Source organism: Xiphophorus couchianus, chromosome 2 (assembly GCF_001444195.1).
Source record: "Xiphophorus couchianus chromosome 2, X_couchianus-1.0, whole genome shotgun sequence".
In the NCBI taxonomy this organism is placed as follows: Eukaryota; Metazoa; Chordata; class Actinopteri; order Cyprinodontiformes; family Poeciliidae; genus Xiphophorus; species Xiphophorus couchianus.
Window position 1 is genome coordinate 5,645,865 of NC_040229.1, and position 23,268 is coordinate 5,669,132.

The following is a 23,268-nucleotide window of genomic DNA, read 5'->3' on the forward strand; positions in this document are numbered from 1 at the left end:
ACACCCCCGCACACACACACACACACACACACACACACACACACACACACACACACACACACACCCGCACGCACACACACACCCACACCCACACACACACACACACACACAGACACACACACACACACACACACACACACACACACACACTACATGTGGCTTTGTCAAGCAGACTAGCAAAGAAAATGTCCTAATAAGGAGTCACATTTCCACAAGCTCTAAATAGTTCCAAACTATTAAGTTTGTTCATTAGTTTCCATTTAAAGGGCCACTTCGTTCAGGCTGGACGCAGACTGTGAGTATCTGATGATGATCAGCCTGAAAAGCCTATAGGTTGATTTCTGCATTATAAATCTATGACTTTGTCTTGTGCATAACTACTCAAAGAGGTTTGTGAAACCGATATGCATTTTCTTCCATTCTTTGTGCTTTATTTAGTGAAACACTCACCGTCTAAACACAGACTACATGAAGAGCTTCTTGTGTTCGCTCTACGTGTGGAGCGCCTCTCAGGATGAAGTTTGTTTGCTAAAAATTGCTAGTTTGGGCCAAAATGGTGCTTACAGTACCATATTTATTTTTCTTAACATGATCTTTATCTGGCCAGCCCTGAAGCATAAAGAGGGAGAAACAACCACAGAATCACATAGTCACAGTTTTAATTTCATACAGTCTGCCCTAAATTAAAGGCAGTAGCTGGAGGAGCTGTCTGCCTGGCAACGATCCCACGCTGCGTTCGGCACGACCACCTTCCTAAAATAACCGATTAATTACCAACACGGCCTTGACAAATTTCTCTTGATAAGCTGGTTGGCTTCCCCTCGCAGCCACATGAAGCCATCACAAGAAAACAGTCAACAAGTTGTGTGTCATTATAGGAACGGAGCTCAAATTCCTCCTGTGAACAGATCGTTTTCATCCTGGAGAACTGCAGGAAATGTGTCCATCCTGAGACAAACCGGAGCTCCAGGAAGTCAGCTTTAGTTTGGACTGAAATAACTGCAGCTGCTCTGATTGCTGCTGCAGATAAGACCAAGGCAAAGAAGTGAAAGTGTCAAAATGTCTGATTATTTTAATCTATCAACATTACAATAATTCTCTCTCCTAACTGGAGTTTGGTGAAACCTGCTGCAGCTCCTGGTCTCACACTTATTCCAGACCGCTGCGTTCAGAGAATTACAGGCCGCCACGCCGCAGAAACGCTTTGATTCTCTGACAACCAGAGGAGGAAAACAGCAGATCCCAGAGAAACGATCAGTTTTCATCTACAGACCTAAAGAGGAACGATCAGAATCAGCAGCAGCAGCTTCAGTTGTTACAGACAGAAACTAGAGAGCAGCTGGAATCTGCTGCAGATCCGAACCTTCAGAGTCACATAAAAACAGTTACAAAGTCGGCCTTCTGTAAAGGATCAGTGAACGGCTCAGAACCTCAATACATTAAAGACCAGCTGCTGTTGCATCAACCTTCCAGAACCTCTCAGGTCTTCTGGTTCTGCTCTGCTCTGCATCCAGAACCAGAACCAAACATGGAGACACAGCGTTCAGCTTCTATGAACCACACATCTGGAACAAACTTTCCTTGAAAAAGAATATTAGCTATCACATTTATTAATAATTTATTTGCATTCATTTTACTTTTGGAGTATCTTTAATCTCAAAAGCAAATCTTGCAGAAATCGTTTTTATTAAGTTTTGTTTCTACAATGATTTACTGATTTGTTTTGTTGATTTCAATAAAATTGTAATTTCATTTCCTTTAATCTATTATTGAGCAGATAAAATAAAGGCTTTAAAAGCGTATTTTAAAAATCTCCGTTTCTCATGGCTGGTTGGTGGATGTGATCACCGCATCCCGCCGCCTCTCAGAGCCTGCAGGCGTCTGCCGATGTTAAAGCTCTGCAGCAGATCTGTGATTTCAGTGAACGGCTTTAGGAAACACTGACGATTAAAATTGTTGCAGCAGATGCATGAAATGTGCAGATCTCAAAGTAAACTTTGTTTTCACAGCTATTATAGCAACCGCCACCACTCTTAGAAACACGGGCCTATAAATACAGCCACGGTTAGAAGGCGCCCGAATATCTGCAGCAGTTCTCACACTGCCAGTAAAACCAGTAAAGAGGAATACATCAGCCCAGCACAAACATCTATTTCTGCAACAAAAAATAAACAATGTCCCTAAAAATAGAGAATTATCCAAACTAGAGCCTGAAATAACCCGCTGAGCCTGCAGAACCTGAGAGCTAATGATCCAACTGATGTCACAGAAGTTACAGTTTCAGTTTTCTAACCAACTTTAGGGAAAAATGACGTTTCTGTTAATAAAAATCTATAAATTTTGATCTTTAACGGCTTTAAAGGTCTGTAGTGACGCTGGCTGGACCCTGAGGATGGTCAGATCGGTTCCTCTTTGCACACAGAGTCCATGTCGCTGCTATCATTTTATTTTTAAGAGCCTGAAACGGTTTTGTTCCTTATACCTTAATCTATGCATCTGCAGCTAAAGATCACATCCTCTTTTGTTTTCTTGCATCTGAGGAAGTTACAGAGGAACCTTCCGTGGTTCAGACATCATCTTGAAATAATTTCAGTTCAGTAAAACATTTTGTTTTCTTTTTCTGACCTGAAATGATCATGTCTAAAGTGAGTTCATAAAGATAAATTTATTCATGTGACATTTTAAAATTCTTCGTCTTTAATGTGAACACCTGCTGGACTCTTAAAGATTTTAATGTTTTGTCATGTTGCAACTTTAAGAAGAAGTTGAATGAAATCCTAAATGTTTTTAAGAATAAAGATCTGAAAAGTGTTTGTATCCAGCCTCCATGAATTCAAACTGCAGAAAACCTTTTAGGGTTCATCTCTACCAGCCGTGAAATCTAACATTTCTACCAAAATGTCAGTTTTCAAGGCCTGTGACAACTTTTCAATTAGATTTATATCTAGACTTTGACTAGGCCGTTATGTGATTGGATGTGCTGCACAGACACAAACTGCTTTCATAATTTCATAATTATAATTTTCAGCCATTGTTTATGTTCATATTTAGCATGTCTGCCTTCTTCTGGTGCAGAATTATAACGAATGTCTCACATCAACGACGTAAAAGTCGGATAAAATGTAACATGACCGTTCAGACTGCAGACATTTTGAAAACTATCAAACACGCTTTATTTCCACATGCAAAAGTGGAACAGATCAGATTTTATTTAGGGTGAAAAGATCGGAACCGGGCTGTTCAGACTGCCAGGAAAAAGTGGGATATGCCACGGCAAAAATGTCCAGTTAAAAACTTCAAAATGTCTTCATTTAGGGTAAAGAAAATTTAAAAAGCAGAGAACAGTTAGAGACCAACAGAAAACTGATGTTTCCCTGAACTATGCAGGTGGACAAGTTTATCTGAGACTCCCTCTCAGCCAGAACATTTTTCAGATACTTCTCTCCTCCCCACCAGAAGGCCAATCATTTCCTTCTGGTAAAATATGTGCTGAAAGTTACGTGAGCGAGAGAAGCGAGTGAAAAAACAAAAGACACACCTGTGTGAGCCGTGTGGCAGCCCAGCGCCGAGCCCAGGAGTGTCAGAGCCTGAAACTAAGGCGTTGTGGCCCCACAGGAATCTCAGGTACAGATTCTCCTCCTTCTTGACAAACAGGTGACTTTTACTCAGTCACAGCAACTTTAATCATAATAGAGTTAATTTGGGCAATTTACACGCTGCCGACAACTGTTTACATTTAGACTGTTTACTATCCAAAAGGGTGAGACAATATCAGCGTCTCATAAATCATCAGATAACATATGAGCAGCAAACTGTGTGAGATTTCTGTTTTCTTTCCAGATACTGAGCAGGTAGTCTGCTGCAGAGCCCAGCTCAAACACAAACGGAGGAGAAAGAAACGTTCAACAGAGAGAATCCCAGTAAATTCACTCACCGCGGGTTTCAGACCGGCAGGACAAACAGATGCAAAGCCATTCTTCAGTAAGGGGACGCTGCCGTTTGCTCCCACAAGGAAGCTAAGTTTAGGCTCCATGCAATCTTCCCAGGCTGAGTGACTCAACCCAGCAGGGAGGCTGAGAGAAACGCACTAAACTCCTCCCTCACACACACACACATACACACACACACACCCCCACGCACCCCCGCACCCCACTTAGGAAACTTTCACAACGACCAACACAAATCAGGAGCTCAAGACACAAACATGATCCGACTGATGGGATAACAGCTGTTCCACCTGCAGACAGACTTTAGACCCAACAGGATGTTAAAAGTTGGACTTTGTGTCATTTTGATGAAACGAGCAAAAAATCTTTAACTTGAGGCCCAATTAGATCAATGCCAGGCAAACAGGACAGAACACTGCAAAAACTCAAAGTCTGACCAGGTAGATTTTATCCAGTTATAGTCCAAATATCTTATTACACTTAAAACAAGACAAAACTAACTTACAGATAACTTTTCAGAAATACTTTTTCACTTATAACAAGATATTATCAAAGCATTCTGCTAGTGAAACTATCTATCAATTAAATTTATTTTAATAGCACATTTCAGCAACAAGGCAGCTGGAAGTGCTTTACTTCATAAAAATACAAAAATTAAAACCCATAAAAATAACATAGAGTCACTATTTAGAGAAACTGGTGGCAAACATTACAATTTATTGAGTGTCAACATGAAAATCATCAAAATACATCAAATATGTTGGTCAATATGCCATTTTCAAAAGCAGCTCTAACCAGGTGGGTTTTAGTTTTGATTCATAGAAACTCAGAGTTTCAGCTCTTTTTCAGTTTTCTGGAAGTTTGCTCTAGTACTTAATAATCATTATTAAGAAATTATTGATCTAAAACAAGCTCCTACATCTTCTTAAAAAGTTACTTGTAATTTAGTTTTGTCTTATTTTAAGTGTAATAAGATATTTACAGTAAGATTTTATGTTTTTGCAGTGTAAACCTGACCAGAGTACATCAGAGCAAACAACTAAAACGGTTTCTGTTAACTTTTTAAATGCTGAATCATTATTCTGTGAAAATCTAACATTATGATGGTAAAAACCAGGGCCAGCATGTACCTTTAACCAGCTCTGACCTGTCCATGTTCTGCAGCTGCTCCTGGTTCCAGTCTAGTTACACATTTATTTAGATAAATTGCCAGCAGACATGGCAGTGCGTTGCCTCTGAGTGTTTTACGAATAAAAAGAAGAAGCAAACCCAACAGCGACGCCCAAGCCGGAAGATTTCACGTCAACAGAAACGACGGGACAGAAAGACTTGTTGTGAAAATCAGCTGAATGAACGTCAGAGGTGTGTGTTTATGCTGCTGAACATTCACATGAATAGTTTTGACACCTGACTGTTCAATGAGGAAGGAATGACATCTCGCTCTCTCAGGGAACCAGTCGGACCAGAATGGATTCCAATCATTAATTTTCCGTCTGAAACCAAAGCACAACGGTCACAAACAGACGGGTGGTGAGGACAAGCAGCTGCGTTTCAAACCTACGGCTTAAAATAACAGAATGATTGAGCATTATTTACTAAAAACACATCATCATCCTCACAACTGTGTGAAGCAACAACACAGAGGTAGCAAAAGTCAACCCTGCACATCCCTGCAGCCGTGCTGTTCTGAAAACAACATGGGTTGCACTTAATGGAGGAAAACTAGTAAAATCACATCTGACATTTATTACAGTTTGAGAACATTTACATATTTTTTCATTAGCGTGACTTAATGCATCATAGCGGTCCACAATAATTAAATTGAATTCTTATATTCAAATCTATCAACATTTATTGATGTAAACAATAGAAAAAAGTTAAAAACAGCAAAAGTAACATTCTAGGCCATTTTGGACTCACTGTGTTTTAATTAAACATAAAATCTAGACTTTTATTTTAATAATTGTTGTTCATTTTAAGCACACATGAAGCACCAGATCATAATAATAGTTAAAAGGTTCAGGTCAGTCATCGTCATGTCCACTGTCGCCTCATGCTTGATCTAAAACAAGCTCCTACATCTTCTTAAAAAGTTACTTGTAATTTAGTTTTGTCTTATTTTAAGTGTAATAAGATATTTACAGTAAGATTTTATGTTACTTTAGTGAGTTGCTTTTTCTACATGAGCAGAAAACAACTCACTGCTCTTCCTTTGATCAATGATTAGATTTTTACCTGAATTTGGATCCAACTGAACCTGAATTATTGTTATTTTTACAGTGAAATTAATAAATATCCCTCGTATTTTAGAGTAAATTTTAAATCACCAGACACTACAGATGATTAAACCTAAACCTGAACCGTTGCGCCTGCATGCTCTGGCTCAGCGTTTGTGTGAATGAGCGCTCAGGCAGAGCGCGGTGGATTGCTGCGACCCGGTCGCTCAGAAACAGAACGCGGCCCAGAGTTTGAGGATCCGCCAGCTGCGGCGGGGCTGTGGTCTGCTGGGAGCGTGGGACACCTCTCTGGCTTTCAGGGCTTCCTATGATGGCTAAGGTGAGAAACTGATGCAGACGAGTAAATAATATGGCAACCTGATGCACAGGACGAGTTCAGGGCAGCTTCAAAGTTTAGAGCTGAGCAAACGTTAGCAGAGGAGCTGCAGCCTGTGTGTGTTCTGCCTGCAGCAACATGCCCAACACGTTGGCTCAGACACAGAAACATCACCCAACGTGTCACCTGACAGCTAGCTAGGCAGCAGCAGCCTTTTAAACAACCTTTCAATGGAAAGTCAGGGTTTCTTCAGGTTTAACCAACTCAAATTTAAGACTCTGTTAACTGATTTAACAGAGTGAAACAGACACGCCCCCTATAAACACACACCTTTGTGATAAAAATAGAGCAGGAACTTGCAGCTTCTGCTTTATTTTTGCAGATGGAGGCAGAACGCCTGGGAGACGAACAATCCTTTCACTTTTCATCCTGCGTTTTTCTCTTATATTCCAGGTTTTAATACAAACATGCCGCCCCCTCTTCCTCTGTGGTGATATCATAAGAGATGCATGACACAAAATAAAGCTTCAAACCTCCCACACTGCAGAACAGATAGAAACTGCAGGAAATTCTCATCGATGTCAAATTTGCATAAAAGTAGCATCTGCATTGCTGAAGATTTCTCCATCTGTATCAAATAAACAACAATTGCCTGCTAGCAAGTCAGGCCTGAAAATGGTTCTTTCAGGGATCTTTCACTGCTTTTTGTGCCGTTATATTCTCAGTTTCAGCTCGTATTTTCAGTAAACTTTAACAAGGACTTCTGCTTTCAGCCGTCTACAGAGCCGGGGGGTCCAGCCTTCAATCACACTGAAGGTTTTACAGAGTTCATGCTCTGAGGCAGAAATAGAAACAGCCACCTTGGATTGTTAGCAGATTTTAAGGTAAAAACAAACAAGGCGATGCTGCTGCAGCTCCTTCAGGACAGGCGAGGACACAAGCAACTTAAACAAGAAGCCTGGAAATTCCTCTAAAGTTTTCTCCAGTCACATCCTTCTGTGGAGACTGTGGTGATTTTATAGAAACTATAAAGCCTAATCACTGTTATAGAATCATCAGATATAGCTTTATTGTAGAAACTCTGTTTTTAACCCCTAATTCTTCTAATTCCCATAAATCTCTCAGTTTTCTATCTGACGGAGGAAGCCTGCACAGCAGGTGAGGTAAACAGAAGCAATGCTTCCTACCTCTGGACTGGTCGATTTTCACCGCTATGCAGGCCTCATCATCAGGACTTCTGGTCTGGTAGCATGGAGTTTTGCCTTTCCTTTCTGCAACAAAAAAACGCAACAAACAGAACAGAGTCATTTTTTTCTTTGTGAAACGTCAAAAATCTTTGTTCTGCAAACAAGGAGCTTAGGACCAGCACCGAGGCTGGGAATAAAGATGATGAGTGAGGAAGGACATCAGAATATAAAACTGACAAATTATAACAGAGAGAAATCTGATGCCAAAGCCTCCAGACTTTCCTTCCAGCTGCATTCATTCAAACCTGGAGCAGACGTTGCTTTGTTTAGTAAATGGAAAGGAGCCTGGCGCCCCTTGGAGACATAAACCCTAATTAGCCTGGATGTGATCTGTGGGGAGACCCAGCAGCCTTTCCACACAGTCGATTAATACGCACATAAAGGATTAAAGAGAAAACAGTAGTGGTCGTAAAAGCAGTGATGAGACTCCACCAATCACACGGCCCTTTAAAAAAAGCAGATCCTCTCATACAGATTAGAGCTCAGATACAACAGAGTGAAGTGGGAAACACCGGAGCTGAAACCAAACGTGTGACAAACAAGGCAGAATCACACATAAACCATTTAACATAAAAATAACTGAAACCGCAGTCCAGATCAAAACTTTATTGATCTAATTTAATCTCTGTTTAGAGGAACAGTGGGCTATCGTGTGCACACTTCTGCTAATCCATTAATAGGGCTTAAGCAGCAATTTTAATTTAACGCTAAAACTGCCTTGGAAATGTTTAACACACTTAACTTCCCCTAAACTAATATTTCCAGATACATTCCTAAGCACTAATCTTATAAATATTCAAATTTTTTCTCACCACCTTTATTTTAGCATTACCGGTATTTCAATAAAAGTCACAACCATTATTCTGAGCTTTCACCTTTTACACCAACAACAACATATAAAAGCTATTTCAGGACATACCAGGAATTAATTACCCAAAAAATAATTGCAATATCAGTTCAGTGTCTTTAATTTGGGATAAAAGTAAATGTTTATCCATGTAAATTGTTTCATTTTGTGTTAGTATTAAAGCTATTTGGTGTATTTGGCAGTGATGTTCACATGTCAACTGATGTGCTAATAGTAGAGCTAATTTTTTGTTTAGCACTTTTCCAAACTTTTAAAAAGAAGCTTTATTGATCAAATGTTCAACTATAGAACTAACAAATTAATGAGCTACACATCGTAGTATACAACAGAACACTTACATGAGATAATACATGCAAAATTTACATATATTTATTTATTTGAGATATTTTTGTTGATACTTTTCACGACATATGGTTGAATTGAACGCTTTAGTATTAGCTTCTGCTAAATATGATGTTGGTATAGCGCTTTATTGTTAGCGGAACTGATGTTGTGCTTTAGGGTTAGCGCAGCTAGCTTTGCAGCTAGCCACCGTTGGTTATCAGTGATACAGAAACTGAACTCTCAGAGCAACATGGCTAAGGCCAGCGGTGAGTTCACATAAAAATAGAACTAATATTTAGCAATAATAATAATGCAAATGCATTTTGTTGCTTTTTATTTCAGACTTGATCATAAAAAAACTTCAGCAACATGATTTGATCTAAAGCAGAATATCTGGTTGGATGTTTCAGCTCGTTGTTCCACTGTAAGGTGAACCTCACCAGGCTCAAATCTTCTGCAGACCGACAAGTTTTCCTCCAGGATGGTCCTGGATTTAGCTTCGTCCGTCTTCCCATCAACTCTGACCAGCTTACCCATCTCTGCTGCACACATTCAGTACCTAATTCATGGGAGGGTCATGCTTTTCTTGACCTGAGCTAAGTATTTAGGACGGATCAGTACGGATGTAACGGTACAGTAGAGCTAAGCTCAATGCGTCAATGATGACATTTAAAGGGAAAGTTGCCTCTCTACCTGGGGGCGGGGGCAAACTGATTCAGTTATATTTGTGTGTGTGTGTGGGCGTGTGCGTGTGTGTGAAGCGGGGGTAGGGGAGGTAATATTCTGGCTCAGGGATTAAAGGAGGGCTTTCTCCACACACCATCTGGAGTCCTCATGGCCGGCCTGCTGTTCCTGCATGCAGACACACCCACATGCAGACATACAAACTCCTTTTATACACAACTCAAACCCAGAAAATTCCTTTTGGACACTTTAAAATATGGAAGCAGCTTATAAGAGTCAGTTCAGTCCAAACCAGACTCAACCTGCCACTCCCTCTCCTCAGATGTGATTCCTCACATCCATTGTTTCCACAACTGGGCTCTGCTTTTCTACGGCTGTACTGACCAACATGCACGCATGAATTAATAACATAAAAAATATCCGTGACACTATGTTTGACGAGCTGCTTAATGATGAGCGATGCTGAGAATCTCCATTTCCAGTGACTCGGCTGACCCAAAAACTTCTTCTTGTCGATTAACTTACTCTTTTTTGTTTTGTATTTTTCAAAATATAACCTCAGCATTTCAATTATCAGCAACGTAAAACAGTGAAAACTCGAACAAAAGGAGAAACTTCAGACATCACGTGCACAAAAGGTTTGAGATGTCGGTCAACATTTACTAACTGGAACAATTTGAGTTTGTCACCTTATTCAGTCGCAAGAAAGAAGGAAAACCCCAGATAACTCCATGGTTCGCAGAAATTTCTATGATGTACGGTAACAAGAAAACACATTTATTCACACTATCAATAGAGGAACTGAAACAATTTTTTACTTTACTGCTAAAATGTCAAGAAGCAAACTGCAAATATGGAAGTTTGATAAGAGGGATGGATGGATGGATGGATGGATGACCAGAAAACACGTTGGACATCAGTAGATTTTAAACTCCTTAAAGTAGAACTACAGCAATGCATTCTGGGAACAGAATAAACATCATTTGCTGCTGCCTTCATCCATTTCAAAATAAGAGCATGCATACAAACGTCTGTCTACTTGAAGGACTCTTAATAGTTGGTAACCAAAATTTGAACACAGATGTCAAAATTTATTCAAATGGGTCACAAACAGCCAAGTAAATGATCATGTTTTAATTTATCCAGAAAAATGAATTTAAGGGTTGCTAACTGCGCCAAACATTTTCAAAGTTAAAAAAGCTAAAGGAAAAATGAGCTCTGCTATAAGCACAATACTTATCTGCTGTCCTGATGCAGCAGATAACTGGAGGTTTTCCCACTTTATTCCAATATGCCTGCACTATACACAACACAAAAAGACACGTCGCTTCACAAAAATCTCTTCTTTTTCATTTGCTTACTCCATGTAAAACATGCTGTTACATGTGTGAACATACGTGTTCAGAGAAGAACCTTTGTGACAGAGGAATCCAGCCTCTTAAACCTTTTATAATGTCTGTTCCTGACAAGTGGGAACAAAAACCGAAAGTTAAAACACACCTCAGCGTCTAGAAACCCGACTCCAAATGTTTCATTGAATTCCTCTCAACATGTACGTCCATCGTCGCCGGACTTCCATGGTTACCGTACAGATTGTTTGTACAGGATAGTCGACAAGTCGTGACTTGTATGAGACTTATTGGATCCTCAGGAGATGTTTGCATGAAACATATTTAGTTTATGTTATCTCATGATCAAAATGTGGTGTGAAGGAATTATTTATTGCAACACACATTCTCTTTGTGGTTATCGGCGACATTTATCAGATTTAGAAGACGGAAAAGTGCGTCTGACCTCCAATCAGCAACATCTCAGATTCTCTGAACTGTAACTTTATTGATGTGCTGAAATTTGTTGAAGCAGATGAATAAAAAAAAAAATACAAGAAATAAACTCAAACTAAATAGTGCATTTTTATTTGGGGAATAAAAAAATGCATCAAACTGACAGTCATCTTGCATTAGACATGGCAAGATAAACAGGCTGCATGTCTAGGATGTTTTACAGGTGACTGCGCTCACATATACCGCCTCACCACTGTGGGATATTTTTAGTTCAGAGCATTTCCGTCAAGATTATTTTCTCACACGACCCTACTTGTGGCACAAAAATAAGAAGTTTTCTGACTCTGTTTGTTTGATCCAGCAGTAAAACAACAAAAAGAAAGCAAAGGAAGTATAGCTACTGTACCTGCATGCCTTCTCTTCAGATCACAGGGTTTCCCCGTCCTATCATCACCACAGCTTTCTTCCATCACATAATCACTTTTTGGCTCACTATTATTAGGAACTACAAGGAAATCGCTGCTCTTTCCTCAAACCCAAGGTTCCCTGTTGGCTGGCAGGCTCAAGTCTGTGTTCGTCATCCAGACAGTCAGCGTATCTGAACGCTGTCACTGCACAAACCGGTTCCCTAGAAACCAGAGTCGCCAGGTGAATGGCAGGGAGGGAGGAGGGAGGCTTTGTCCTTGAAGATGTTGCTGATGACAACGCCTTTATAATGTTTTTTCTTTTTCTGGGGGAGGTGGAGGATTTGCCAGGATTCAAGGGCATCGTCCCCCTGAAGTGGGAGGATAATGAGAAGACGAGGTTTAAACACTGTAATTTTACTGGTGAGGAGACGATGCAGGTGCAACAACAGAGAAGTGAGAGTGATGAATATGAACCAGCCATAGCAGTTAATAACTCAGATTACAGCTGTATTTTCTGTCTGTTCATCACAACTCTGTCTCCTACATATAAACTGTCATGAAGGTCCAGTTTCAGCCGAATCTCAGTGGAAGATGTGGAGACTTTACAGTTACACAAACTAACTTAACTAACTCTTTCTATATAATAATAGACATATTTGCCAAAAATCAAAACAATGCCGTCAACTATAAGCACTAAGAAAAAAGGCTAATTTACCTCTGGTTCATTTGCATAGCTCCCCTGGTTTGAGATAACTGCCATTATTTATATGAAGGTATCATATAAATAATGTATAAGTGGGGGTTGAAGTATTAACATGCTCAGTCACACCCCTTTAATCATGCTAATGTGTGTGTGTAAGCACACGACTGAGGCTTTTATGGTTGGCATTGAAAACATTGGCTGGTCTCAGCGTCCAGATGCGTCTGTCTCTGTTCATTCCTGTCCTTCCAGAAAGGATCATTACCAACGACTGATGGCTTTCTGTCACAACACGTAATGAATCTGTCAGGAAATGCGGGTGGTGAGAGTGGTGAGGCAGATGCAGCGGACCCAGGTATGATGAATTATGATGTTTTAATGAAAATAACTTAGTCTAAACAACGAGCAGGAGTAACACACACTGAACACGAAGAGACTAAACATTGACGACAACAAGGCTAGACATTGACGAGGACCCGACGACGAACAAGGAACACAGGTGGAGTTAAATACACGGGAGGGTAATCACAGAGACGAGACACACCTGGGAACAATCAAGGGGAGGACAGGACAACGAAGAGACTTAACGACACAGAAAACTCTAAATAAACAAGGAAAAACACAGATCATGACAGTACCCCCCCCTCAAGGGCGGCTACCAGACGCCCAAGAAAAAAAAAAACAACCAAAAAACCCAGCAAGGGTGGGTGGAGGGGTGCCGGACGGCGGGCCAGAGTCCAAACCAACAAAAAAAAAAAAAACAACCCACCATCGTGGGCGGAAAAACAAGAAGGGCCAAGAGTCCAAAAACAACAAAAAACTACCCACAGGGTGGGCGGAGGCAAAGGAGGCGGGAACCACGGAGGTGGTCCGGCGGTCGTCCGCGGCGGCGGGAACCACGGAGGCGGTCCGGCGGCCGTCCGCAGCGCTGGAGGCGGGAACCACGGAGGCGGTCCGGCGGCCGTCCGCAGCGCTGGAGGCGGGAACCACGGAGGCGGTCCGGCGGCCGTCCGCGGCGCTGGAGGCGGGAACCACGGAGGCGGTCCGGCGGCCGTCCGCGGCGCTGGAGGCGGGAACCACGGAGGCGGTCCGGCGGCCGTCCGCGGCGCTGGAGGCGGGAACCACGGAGGCGGTCCGGCGGCCGTCCGCGGCGCTGGAGGCGGGAACCACGGAGGCGGTCCGGCGGCCGTCCGCGGGGCTGGAGGCGGGAACCACGGAGGCGGTCCGGCGGCCGTCCGCGGCGCTGGAGGCGGGAACCACGGAGGCGGTCCGGCGGCCGTCCGCGGCGCTGGAGGCGGGAACCACGGAGGCGGTCCGGCGGCCGTCCGCGGCGCTGGAGGCGGAAACCACGGAGGCGGTCCGGCGGCCGTCCGCGGGGCTGGAGGCGGGAACCACGGAGGCGGTCCGGCGGCCGTCCGCGGCGCTGAAGGCGGGAACCACAGAGGCGGGACCCCAGGAGGCGGTCCAGCGGCTGTCCGCGGCCCGGGAGGTGGCGATGATGAGCCCCCCGAGGCAGGGTCTCTGGTGGAGCACAGGGGGTCTCGGTGGGAACGCCGGGGGTCTGAGTCGGAACACTGGGAGTCTTGTGAGGAACGCAGGGGGTCTTGGTCCTCGGGGTCTCGGGAGTCAAGGTCTCGGGGGTCAGGGTCTCGGAGGGAACGCAGAGGGTCAGGGTCTCGGAGGGAACGCAGAGGGTCAGGGTCTCTGGAGGAACGCAGGAGGTCAGGGTCTCTGGAGGAACGCTGGAGGTCAGGGTCTCTGGAGGAACGCTGGAGGTCAGGGTCTCGGGTGGAACGCTGGAGGTCAGAGTCTCGGGTGGAACGCTGGAGGTCAGAGTCTCGGGTGGAACGCTGGAGGTCAGGGTCTCGGGTGGAACGCTGGAGGTCAGGGTCTCGGGTGGAACGCTGGAGGTCAGGGTCTCGGGTGGAACGCTGGAGGTCAGGGTCTCGGGTGGAACGCTGGGAGTCTGAGTCGGAACGCAGGGAGTCTCGGTAGGAACGCAGGGAGTCTCGGTCGGAACACTGGGGGTCTCGGGAGTCGGGGTCTCGGGAGGAACGCAGGGAGTCTCTGGAGGAACACAGGGAGTCGGGGTCTCAGGAGGAACACAGAGGGTCAGGGTCTCAGGAGGAACGCAGAGGGTCTCGGGAGTCGGGGTCCCGGAAGGAACGTAGAGGGTCTCGGTTGGAACACAGGGGGTCTCGGTCGGAACACAGGGGGTCTCGGGAGTCGGGGTCTCGGAGGGAACGTAGAGAGTCTCGGGAGTCGGGGTCTCGGCGGGAACGCCGGCTGATTCGGCCTCGGGTGCGCCGGCTGGAACGCCGGCTGATTCGGCCTCGGGTGCGCCGGCTGGAACGCCGGCTGATTCGGCCTCGGGTGCGCCGGCTGATTCGGCCTCGGGTGCGCCGGCTGGAACGCCGGCTGATTCTGCCTCCGGTGCGCCGGCTGGAACGCCGGCTGATTCTGCCTCGGGTGCGCCGGCTGGAGGTGAGCCGGAGCGGAGCCTCGGTCCGCTCTGCTTTTTCGGAGGGAACCTCACTCCAGCTGGGTCCATAATAGCGAGCCTCACCGTTCGGTCTGGTCGGGTCCTTCTGTCAGGAAATGCGGGTGGTGAGAGTGGTGAGGCAGATGCAGCGGACCCAGGTATGATGAATATGATGTTTTAATGAAAATAACTTAGTCTAAACAACGAGCAGGAGTAACACACACTGAACACGAAGAGACTAAACATTGACGACAACAAGGCTAGACATTGACGAGGACCCGACGACGAACAAGGAACACAGGTGGAGTTAAATACACGGGAGGGTAATCACAGAGACGAGACACACCTGGGAACAATCAAGGGGAGGACAGGACAACGAAGAGACTTAACGACACAGAAAACTCTAAATAAACAAGGAAAAACACAGATCATGACAGAATCGACCTTTTAGAGATCTTAAATGTTCAGAACAACCAGATGAGACTCTGATTATAGACGGGTGCATGGCTCGAAACAAAATCATTTTGATTGAAATTGATTGCTGTTTGATTTTTGCTTTAGTTATCTAAATCCAAAAGGAATTAGAGACATGTTAAATCGTTGATTTAACATGTAGCTATGTTAGATGCGTAATCAAACTCAACAAAGTGAACTCAGGTCTGCCTACAAACCTCGGTCTCAGTTTGCAGGTGGAAGTGAACTCTGGTGCGGTTCGAATGCAAATGTAAAAATATTCAAGAGTTTTTTTTTGCAATTTTTGTTTTTCCAATTTAGTTTTAAAACTAACACAAAAGAAACAAGTTATTCATTTTTTGCTGTTTTATTTTAAAATAATAAAAAAACCCAATATTGAATGGATTTCTACACTATATCACATACTAAAATATCTGAATACATTAAAATGTAACACCCTTAAATGATTTAAGGGTATGATTATGATTTTTACTCTCTGGGCTACAGAAACTATGAAGGACGTCTGACTGGCTGCTAAATGATGCTCTGTGTTTCTAGACGTCACTAATTCTGCCTTCCTTTGTTTCTTGAGCAGAACCTTAAAGGAATTTCACAGCCATGAATCACCTGCTTGTTTGGAGTGCAGACGGTATTAGACACTGATTGAACAGGAGCAGCAGAATCAGGACATTCTTTTGCAAATGTAGCTGAGAAAACATTTTGCCTACAAAAAATCTCATAAAATATGTAGCTCTAGAGCAGATGCCATGCATTTCCTGAGTGGTTACCAGCGTGCTTCTTTCACCCAGCTCAGCATGAGAAGATAAACTCTTAGCATGATCTGAGCATGTTCTCTGGCCCGTGTCTAACAAGGGCAGGCCAGTGGGGTAACTGCTTTAAACAGAGGTGCTGTGATCTTGAACATGCTGAGTGTCTCTAGAAAAGCACCGACACACAGCTGCTGTCCTCCTCTCTCCCTCGCCTGGTTTTCTACCAGCATGTCTCCTCCAACCACGCTGATCAGTCCCTCCACCTTTTAAAACATCACAGCTGCTGGACAGGAGCTCCCATATGTGTCAGTCAATATGCTGTCTGCCTAATTATCACGTCTGACTGAGTCCCAACGCACCGGTGCGTTCACAAACGAGCCACTATGCATTCACAGCAGGCGTTTACTTTAGGAGGCGAACCTGCTCTGGATGAGTGACAGAGACGCACAGATGATACTGATATTTAACAAGTTAATTCCTATTAATTGCATCAATTTAATGAATTTATTATTATTATTATTATTATTATTATTATGTTTTTGCACACAGGTTCCATTGGGAACCTTTGTATTTGCCGTTTCTAGTAAGCCTGTTAATATGACGCACCAGCTACTTCTGCTAACAGCAATGGTGGAAGCTGCTTCTCTCTGGTCCCACTGGGGTTCATCTCTGCTTCAAACTGGTCTGATGGGACGCTGGTAAAGACTATTGTTGTGTTAAAGTTTTGCTAAAGCAGTTAGCTTATCAGTGAAGCTGTTCAAGCCTAAAATAGCATCTCAATGCTAAACATGTAGCAGCTAACGCTAATGTCAGCGATTCTAAAGAAGATCCATGAATGGTAAGAGAAACTCTGGAAAGCCGAATGAATAGAAAAACACTTTGCTCCAACCTGAAGGTTACAGAACAGAAATAGCTTTAATGTTTAGCTCTCATGGCTATTTATTCAATAGTTTAGCAGGAAAAATACAGTCCCACCGTTATTTCTTTCAGATTTTACATATTCCTGACGAAATGGCAGAACTTGAATGTTAATGAGGTGTTTTTTGCTTACTAGCATCTTTTAGCTGTTTACTTTAGAAACTGTTTTTTTAACCCAATACTTCTGCAGAGTATTTTAAATAAAAGCCACAGGTTCTATTAAAACATCCTCTTTGTTCTGGTTTCTGCTAATTTTGCCCTTTTCTGTTTTCTACGTTTTTTTGCACTGGAGTTTTTCTTAAATCTGATCAAAAGCCAGTTTTCTCTACAAAAACAAATAATATCTACGGCTCCTACATGCTATTATCAGTTTAACCTGTCCTGTCACATTAGAACCAGTAGCATATCAAGTTTCCAGATAATAATGTATAGTTAAATTAAAGCACATGATTTATTTGAACATTTTTAAGACTGTCATAAACAAATATTTAAATATAATTTTAAAAAGTCACAGATCTGCCAGGATGTGTGTTTGGTTTGTTTGCAGGAGTCAAGTGGAAGCAGCAAAGAAAGGCAAGTAATGCGAGTATGAATTAGGTAATCGGTGAATGGAGGTAAAAAACAGAAAAACTGAAAATAAAAATAAGAGACTGTACGATAAGAGCAAACTCACAACAAAATGAAACTGTACTGTTGTTAAAAAAGATTCTCAGTTTAAAGTAAAAGTGCAACTACGTAGAATTATTTAAGAAATATGCAAGCTGTGCATAAAGAAATGACAGCAGGCTATTTGCACAAGATGGAAGAACTGAAAATAACAGCTGGGACTTTTGGAGCAGTGGAGGTTCTGGAGGAAGGATCTGCCATAAAGCTTCTTTGTGCACCGGGGATGCAGCTGTCTGTCACTGGAGGAGCTCTCTGGCTCTGCAACAGTGTCATGCACATGGGAGACATTGTCCAACACTGATGCTACAAGCTAATTTTGGAAATGTTTGCACTACTTTATCTAAGTTATTACTATATTTCTATATACTATATACAAATCACAATGACATCATTTTAAAGATATTCTTTGCTGACACAAATGACATTTATTTCAACAAAAGAAACTTAATTATGTGCTGCACAAAGCAAACATTAGCTCTACCGGCAAACAACTGTTGGAAGACTAGAAGAAATGTTAAAGAAAGAGCTTCAAAACAAACTAAAACTAAACCGAACTTTCTGCGTGTTTCTTCAAATATCTCTTTTGTCTCGAGTTGATGAGAGAAAATTGGGATCAGGAGAAATTCATAAGATCTGGCTCACTGCATTACATCTGAAGTAAATGGATGAGGAACATAATGTCAGTCAAACTGCACAGCAACTTCGTTCTCAAACAGCATCTTTGTGCTCAGCATGAATGAGGCCTTCTGACTGAGAGCTGGAGCCATATTCTCAGCACAAGCTGCCAATGCAGCGGCAACCCCGCAATCCTGAAAGTAAGCCTGCAGACGGCTTGATGCCAAGGCTGGAGCAAGCAGTCAGGCAGAAAGAGGACAGCAGCCAATGATTAACATTCAGAACAACTCAAACTTCCTCTACAGCTAAATGTGACCTCTTTCTTCCCCAATTTGGCCTGCAGAAAACAATTTGAACAACTGAAAATACACATGCAGTCAACTTTCATCTTCTGTTCTCATGGACACAGCAGCTAATCTGATAGTGGAATAAAGTGTCAAGCAGCATCAGCATTCCTGACGTGTCAGACACTCGGAACGACAAACCTCAGCCCACAGAGGACAAAATGACAGCATGATCAGCCGCCAAAACCTGAAGGGCAAACCAGTCAGAGGGGGAATAATGAAAACACGTGAAACAGACAAAGTGACGAGGATGAAAACCGACGATGAAGCTGCTGACGGGTAGAATCAATAAAGAGAAGAGATGCAGCTTTCATCGTCAACATCATCCCATAACATGGATATCTGAAACGTCTCCACAGCTTCCTGGAAACAGATGCAGAGACGTTTATTTAGTTGTTGCGAACTGAGCAGTGGTTGTGTCATCTCTGCAGAGACGAGTAAAGGTTTCTTTAAAGGGTGACAGTTCAGACTTTGTGAACAAACTGTTATGATCTGAGATCCCCATAAATCTACCTGTTTGTCCATCTACCTGACTCTCTTACAGGTGGTTCCTGCCGATTACAGCTGTTATTTAAAATCAACTGTACAACAATCCATCACTTAAGTGAGAAGAAATGCCCTATCACAGTGTTATCCTGTTAAAAACAATGAAACCTCTGTATGAAAAAGGAGGAAGTTTCTTAAACGGAAACTTTGCTGGTATTTTTCTCAACCTTTTCTTGAGCTTTGAGGAAACACTTAGCAGAAAACCTAATAGAATGTCAACTCCATATTATTAACATACAAGATAATAACTGGGATGTGTAAGAAAGTAGTGGTCTCTTCCCTGCCTGTGGGGAAAAAATAAATCAGAGGGAAACAGAGCAGAAGAAGCAGCACAGCGATTCGTAAGCTGCTGGTAAACGCTCAGCTGCAGAGACAGGTATTAACCTGAGTAAGTTACAGTGAGGGAATATGAAAAGTAGGGATTCCAGTGGTGGGCAAGCTTCTGCTAACAGTGGAGCTAACTTTTCATTTAGCTCTTTCTTTGAGTAGAAAAAAAGAGAGAGGAATATTATAGTTATTGTACTTTTCATTGTTTTTCCCTCTTATTCCACGACATTGTGGAATAAAATAAAAATTGTGTCAAAATGTCCTGTATGTAGCCCACATCTGCGTGCGTCTGTGGGGGTGGGCACATGTCCGTCCTACTCCTAAATGTTATTGGTCAGTTTACTTTTATTTGGCGGCTTGGCGCTCTTTCTGTAAGTTAAATGTGACTGCAGCAAAGCTAGCTAAAAACTGATAAGCAGACTTTTAACCCCCTGGCAGTTTTTAGAGGGGTGAGTGGACCCCGCTGCTTTTACAAGTTGTTTTTTTTTTGCCGTTTAGTAACTGAACACCCCATCGCTTCTTCGTTGACCGACCGTAACACCTGCCGTGCTCTTCCCCACCGTCACTCTACACTGGAAGAGTAAAGTAGTTCATTCTAGTCAAAATGTTTGTCAAAAAGAGCAGAAATTAAGCAAACATTGTTGCTTCATTTCCTCCTCTGGACGTCTCAGACGCCACCTGAACCTGGGAATCTCTGTCCTCATCCTCACATCACAAGGGTAGGATTTGCTTTCTTGTCTTTATTCATTAGCGGAGCTAACGTTTTAGTTAGCGATGTCCACCACTGAATTCTTGACCACAAGAGAAAAATCCATTTAATGACATATTTAGAAATATCTGGTTCTAATAAAATAACTGCCGAGTAATTTTCTTTGCTTTTTAAAAAGACCAGGAAGTTGCATCCTTCTCTGGGAGATTGTCTGGCTGTTTAAGATGACAAATTGACTTTTAAAATCATAGTTTTGTTTGTGAAAGATCAACGATTAAAGATTGATCCACAGCATTCACACACACCCGCAGAAGCATGTAGCCAAATACACACACATATTTTCCAGCAGCTCAGCCCAGCTGAGGTCGATTACACCAATCGAGGCAAACAGAGTTAACTGAAATCACCAGCCTCTATGTGCAAAGATATGTGGGCATGTGTGTGTGTGTGTGTGTGTGCGTGTGTGTGTGTGTGTGTGTGTGGGCATGTGTGTGTTGCAGCATATCTTGAGATCGACTGCAGCTGATTCAATATCGCCTTAAACAAAATGAATAGTCCTCTCCCACCGGTGCAGAGCTGCAGCTGAGAGGACCCACAGCGCTGCCACAGACACCCACGGCCAACAACGCCACGCCGCGCTGCAGCACCTGCCACATCTGTGGAGAGATCAACGGCTTGTCTTTTGTCTCAGGAGTCCCTCCCTTTGTTACCCTGAGCAGGTAATGTGTTTCTCAGTGAGCAGAAAGCCAAAGCCGACACTTTCTCCCTGTGCAGATGGGGAAAGTAACACCGCCAGGGTTTGCATTGTGCGTCTCCTGCAGCTCACTGGTGCTGGTGGGTGAACAGACGGAGGCACTGACCTTAGCGGAGGTTGAGTCCAGTTTGAGTCCGGAGATGAAACAGAAATCCTGAACCGAGGAGATCTTCCTCTCTCTTCCTCTGCCTCTGTCAGCGTTCTAATGCTCAGGCTGGCAGGTTCAGCCTCATCATGTTAAACTGCTGCCTCACCGCATTGGTTGCATCTTCCCTCCCTCAGACTGGCTTCACACCCACACACACACACACACACACACACACAAACACACGCCCACACTTCAGCAAACTGATAAAGTGACTCGCCCTCAAGCTCAGTTCCTCGCTGGCTTCGGTTTTTCTCTTTATGGTAAAGAGAAAACGATCACATTCCAGTGGAGACGCGGAATAAGGCGGAGGACCCTGGGTGTAAGCTTCCTCTGTGGGTGTGTGTGTGTCTGAGAGTGTGTGTCGCATGGACAAGCAGACCCATTGTGTTGGATGAAGGGGAGGGCTGGGGAGAGAGGAAGTGGCCAATGGCCGAACTCTACAGAGGATCTCGGTTCTGACACCGAGCAACCCCCCCTCCAGGAATAAAGCCGGGTGGGGAGCAGAAGAAAGGCGACGCATCTGGCCAGAGACGTGACAAAGAACTGGTTTCTTTCTCAGAAAGAGAAGCACTGGAGCAAGGGGCTGAAGAATCCCAACTCCGCTCTGGTCATTTTTCAGTCACATCCGGAGCCCAGAAGCCGGTTCTGGACTCTACGGGGATCGAAAGACAAAGTCGCCCACTCTTCTCACAAAACAAATCAGAAAATGTTTCCAAAACAGGAAGGGAAACTGGGAAGTTTTATCTAGAGGGGAAATTTTGAAATCATCATGTACACGACAAATCATAACTCATAACTGCATAAAAAAACATAAATGAACCTCTTTAGTTTATCAAATTAATATTCACAGTGAGCTGTGTAGAATGGTCTCAGAAGGTTTAATATTTGTTGATACAGTAAATTTGACTCTTTCCAGGATCAAGAAGCTGAAACTTTCTTACCCCACACTAATGATGACTCAGCACTTCTCTGTTAAGCTGTTTCTCTTTTAGGCAAGGCGACAGTAAGAGCTGCAGAGGAAACCAGACATTTACATACTCTGTAAAAAGACACATCATTTAATTTTCACTGCCTTGACATTTAATCAAAGTAACCAGTTCCTGTTTTTAGGACAGCTGGGTGTTAATGTTCTGTCTTAAACCTCCAGTCGGTCGTGGCTAATTGCCGCTTGTACCGAGCCACGTTCTGGTTCTGGTCGGGTTCTGCTAGAGGTTTCTTTCTGTTAACAGGGAGCTTTTCCTCTCCACTGTCACTACATGCATACAGAGATTCTGCTGTTGCTACATCCAGGAGGTTCTGAACACTGCCAGTCGTGTTTTCATCAGCAGCAGTTTCCATTACAAATCAGCACAAAACTTTGTTGATATTCTGCTAATGTTGAAACAACACGGTTTTTATTTCATGTTGTTCCCATTAAATAAAAAATAGTTAAAATCATCAATTTATGCAATAAGTCATAAAGAAAACGTGTCACGCCATCATCTGTCTTCCACTTCCTGCCGTCTTCGTCTTTTTCACCAGCAGAAACATCCGGCTGTTGATCACATGACAATACAGCCAAAAAACACCTCACAGCACAAAAACCTTCTATCAAAAAATGTTAGCTTCTTTTTTAAATGACATTTCCATTAAGCAAATAATTTTTTTAATTCCAAGTTGTGTAATTTTAAGGTCAGAACTGGTAGAACTGGGTCGGTTTGCAGGTGATCACACCTTTCAGTGGCTGAGAAACTTTCTGACAGACTTTGACACTTTTAGTCCTTCAGCTGCTAATCTGGAGCTTCAGAAACTAAAATCTGGAAAAAAATGACAGCCAACATTCACAGATAATTTCTCAGATATTTACAGAGACAATAAAACATTATCCACCCATATTCAGTTTAAGACTGAATATGTATCAAATTTGCACCTCTTGCCACATCCCCTAAGAGCGCTTCATTTCAGGAACTAACTTTTTTTGGCTTGATGACATGCATATCTTTTTTAAGTTTCTGAATTCATTTGATAAGAACTCAGATGTTA

General features: G+C 43.0%; 1 protein-coding gene and 1 long non-coding RNA gene across 13 annotated transcripts in view; one reads left to right on the forward strand and one right to left on the reverse strand.

Annotated features, from left to right (window-relative positions):
- Nucleotides 1–23,268, reverse strand: part of fgd4a (FYVE, RhoGEF and PH domain containing 4a) — a 60,914-nt gene that overhangs the window by 21,214 nt on the left and 16,432 nt on the right. For 6 of the 12 annotated variants that reach the window (XM_028001965.1, XM_028002003.1, XM_028001973.1 and 3 more), the window contains exon 2: nucleotides 7,688–7,771. In XM_028001965.1, coding sequence (XP_027857766.1) covers nucleotides 7,688–7,771 — 84 coding nt within the window. Of the gene's footprint in view, nucleotides 1–3,934; nucleotides 4,531–5,077; nucleotides 5,216–7,687; nucleotides 7,772–11,813; nucleotides 11,983–21,204; nucleotides 21,544–23,268 lie in introns of those variants that run through there. The other 6 variants (XM_028002052.1, XM_028002034.1, XM_028002043.1 and 3 more) reach the window with 5 other exon arrangements.
- On the forward strand, nucleotides 86–4,496 carry LOC114135109 (uncharacterized). The gene is made up of 2 exons (XR_003593543.1): nucleotides 86–3,624; nucleotides 3,841–4,496. It is a non-coding gene; the product is annotated as an uncharacterized LOC114135109 (long non-coding RNA).